Source organism: Erigeron canadensis, chromosome 2 (assembly GCF_010389155.1).
Source record: "Erigeron canadensis isolate Cc75 chromosome 2, C_canadensis_v1, whole genome shotgun sequence".
NCBI classification, from domain to species: domain Eukaryota; kingdom Viridiplantae; phylum Streptophyta; class Magnoliopsida; order Asterales; family Asteraceae; genus Erigeron; species Erigeron canadensis.
This window is the reverse complement of record NC_057762.1, coordinates 46,469,404-46,473,406: the sequence shown is the minus strand read 5'-3', so window position 1 is coordinate 46,473,406 and position 4,003 is coordinate 46,469,404. Positions and strand designations below refer to the sequence as shown.

Below are 4,003 nucleotides of genomic sequence, written 5' to 3'. Positions count from 1 at the left end.
GATGATGATATGAAAATTAATAATGTAGGATATATAATTAATTATGTGTTATAAATGTATATTTATATTGTGACTATCCATGTACATAACCTTTAATCTCATTTATTGTTATAAGGTTCCTAGAGCCCTATAAATAGTGGCCATTGTATTAGAGATATCTGAATATAATATAAGAACTCTCTTACTCTTCTTACTTTCTTATGTCTTTATAATCTTTGTTAGTTATTGTTATCTAATACGTTATCAGCACGACTTACTCTTCGAGTAAGATCGCACTATCAAAAGGTATAGCATATAGTCTAATCCTTAATCTTTATACATGATCCATATTGTAATTCATACGATTTTGGATTGTGTTAGAAAGTTGTTATGTTCTTATTTTATTCTACAAGAATAGTACTCTTTATTTTAATTCACATAATTTTGGTTGAACTGAGATATATGAATATATTGATATATGTTGTTTGATACACTTTTTATATTTTCAAAGGATTATGATACAAAACAACTTTTATAATTACATTACTATTACGTAAGATACATTTAAAGATATATATATGAAAGAAAACAAAACTGATAGTTATATTTTAGACTTCCGAATTAATTTGCTTCCATATCATACATTATCATTCTGGCTTTTAATTATATTTGTTTTAATCTATGTGAGTTTAAACTGATGAAACTTGGATTTGATTTCTGTAATTCACGGAGCTTTACAAAAAATAAATTAAATAAATCAAAATAAAAATGATAATACAATAAATTAAAATATCTACTGTATGTGTATTTGCCTTGCTACTCATAAAAGAAAAATGATAACTACATGAGTTTTAGTGGTCTATACATACTGTACATAATTTAGGCTATTGTTATCATCTTATTTTCTGTTAATGATGTGCCTGGGACTTTGTTATTATGTTATAATTTGATCATAATTGTGTTATATATATATATATCGTTTTTATTTTAATTTTTATATATGATAGGGTTTCAGATAAAATAAGATTTTCCATATTTCTGTACCAAATAAATAGTAATCTAAAAGGTCTAAACTAATTATATGTATGTGCACCCATTCGTATTTTATACGTGCATGAATACTGTCTATTGCAACAAGGGAAATCCCAAAAGTCAATTTTTGAACTTTATTTAATTAGTTAACAATTATCCATTTCGTGATGTTCGTATATTTCCTTCTGCATATAATATCTATTTGATGAACAATGTGTGATCAGTACTTATTATTAGTAGAATACATCACTAAAGTATTTGAACATTGCTTATTATTAGAAGTGATCATTGCTGTCTTCAAAAGTTATTTGTTTGCAATCTCAAATAAACATATTTAACCAATGTGTGTTTATTTAATATAGTTAACCATGTCGAATCTTGCAAAACTTGAGTTTGCGGCACTAGATATCACTGGGAAAAATTACTTGTCATGGGTATTGGATGCCGAAATCCATTTGGATGCTAACAATCTTGGGGATACAATTAAAGAAGAAAATACGGCTAGTGCCCAAGATAAAGCAAAGGCGATGATATTTTTACGCCATCATATCCATAAGTCATTGAAAAATGAATACCTCACTGTGAAAGACTCACTTGTCCTATGGACCAATTTGAAGTCGAGGTATGACCACCAAAAATCGGTGATATTGCCAAATGCTCGTCATGAATGGCACAGTTTAAGATTGCAAGACTTTAAGTCTATAAGTGAGTATAACTCACTCATGTTTAGAATCTTATCACAAATGAATTTATGTGGTGCTGATATACTGATGAGGATATGTTGGAAAAAACATTTTCCACCTTTCATGCCTCAAACATTGTCTTGCAACAACAATATCGTGAAAAGGGTTTTACCAAATATAGTGAATTAATATCATGTTTACTTGTGGCCGAGCAAAATAATGAACTCTTAATGAAAAACCACGAGGCCCGTCCGGTTGGTGCAGCCCCATTCCCTGAAGCGAATGTGGCAATATATAATGGCCAAAGTGGAAGTCAAGGACGTGGTCGTGGGCGTGGATATGCTCGAGGAAATTATCAAGGTATTCAATTCAAAAACAAGGGAACCTACCAAAAGTTGCATGATAGTGAAAAGAAAACCAATTATGACAAAGGGAAAAAGAAAAATGGAGCCCCATCAAATACATGCTATCGATGTGGAGGCAACAACCATTGGGCTCGTACATGTCGCACACCTAAACACTTGGTGGAACTTTATAAACAATCAATCAAAGACAAAGGAAAAGGGATAGAGTCAAATTTAAATGGAACTCCACTTAAAATTAACAATGCATTATTTTCTCCATTATCTCAAAGAAACCTAATAAGCTTTAAAGATATTCGTCAAAATAGATATCATCTTGAGACTACTTGTGAAAATGATGATGAGTACCTTCAAATTACAAATGTGATTTCGGGTAAAAAGCATGTGTTAGAAAAATTACCTGCACTTGCCTCGGGTTTGTATTGTACTAAAATTAGTGTAGTTGAATCAAACGCCGTCATAAACCAAAAGTTTATGGACCAAGAAAACTTTATCATTTGGCATGACCGGCTAGGCAGTCCCGGATCAGTTATGATGCGAAAAGTTATTGAAAATTCATGTGGACATTCTTTGAAGAACCAGAAGATTCTTCAGTCCAAAGACATTACATGTGTCGCATGCTCACAGGGGAAGTTAATTACCCGACCATCACCAGTCAAGGTGGGGACATAATCTTTGAGTTTTTTGGAAAGAATACATGGGGATATATGTGGACCTATACACCCCTCTAGCGGACCATTTAGATACTTTATGGTCCTAATTGATGCATCAACCCGATGGTCACATGTATGCTTACTATCAAGTCGTAATATGGCATTTGCACGACTACTAGCTCAATTGATAAAGCTGAGAGCACAATTCCCGGATTACCCCATAAAGAAAATTCGGTTGGACAATGCTGGTGAATTTACATCCCAATCATTTAACGATTATTGCATGTCTATTGGGATAACTGTAGAGCATCCTGTACCTCATGTACATACACATAATGGACTCGCTAAATCACTTATCAAGCGAATCCAAATGGTTGCAAGGCCAATGATTATGAAATCAAAAAAACCAGTAACTGCTTGGGGGCATGCAGTTTTACATGCAGCAGCACTAATTCGCATCAGGCCAACAAGTTACCATACCTCCTCCCCGTTAAAGTTGGTTTTTGGTCAGGAACCAGATATTTCCCATTTAAGGATCTTTGGTTGTGCTGTATATGTTCCTATCGCTCCACCACAACGCACAAAGATGGGACCTCAAAGAAGGTTAAGGATATATGTTGGGTATGAATCACGATCAATCATTAAGTATTTAGAGCCATCAACAGCAGATTTGTTTACGGCTCGATTTGCTGATTGTCATTTTCTTGAATCAACTTTCCCAACATTAGGGGGAGATGAAAAGCAGCTGAAAAATAACAATATAACTTGGAGTGAATTATCATTATCTCATCTTGATCCTCGAACTAAATAGTGTGAACTAGAAGTTCAAAGGATAATTCATTTACAAGGATTAGCAAATCAATTACCAGACGCATTCACTGACCCAAAGAGAGTGACCAAGTCACATATACCAGCTGCCAATGCTCCAATGAAAATAAGTGTCCCAGAAGGACAACCACGTGTTGGTAATGAGTCAAAACCACGTCTCAAACGTGGTAGACCAATCGGTTCCAAAGATAAAAATCCTCGAAAGAAGAAAGGAGCAAATAATGTCGATGGTCAAGTCGAGGTAATGTTAACACCGGAAAAGGAGTCTCTTATCAAAATGAAATCGACTTCGATGATAGTTTTTCATATAATGTAGCGCTAGAAGTAATGGAAAACAATGAGGATCAAGAACCAAAATCTGTTGATGAATGTAAACAAAGAAATGATTGGCCAAAATGGAAAGACGCAATCAAGGCAGAATTAGATTCCCTAAATAAACGAGAAGTTTTTGGACCGGTGGTCCATA

At 33.7% G+C, this 4,003-nt stretch overlaps 1 protein-coding gene across 1 annotated transcript; it reads left to right on the top strand.

The window, feature by feature from the left end:
• Positions 1 to 1,379: 1,379 nt before the first annotated feature.
• LOC122588381 lies at positions 1,380 to 1,883 on the top strand. The gene has a single exon (XM_043760486.1). The coding sequence runs from the start codon at positions 1,380 to 1,382 to the stop codon at positions 1,881 to 1,883; it is 504 nt and encodes a 167-aa protein (XP_043616421.1).
• The last annotated feature ends 2,120 nt before the right edge of the window (positions 1,884 to 4,003 follow it).

Coding starts and splice junctions, on each gene's coding strand:
- LOC122588381 (XM_043760486.1), top strand. CDS start 1,380: ATGTCGAATCTTGCAAAACTTGAGTTTGCGGCACTAGATATCACTGGG.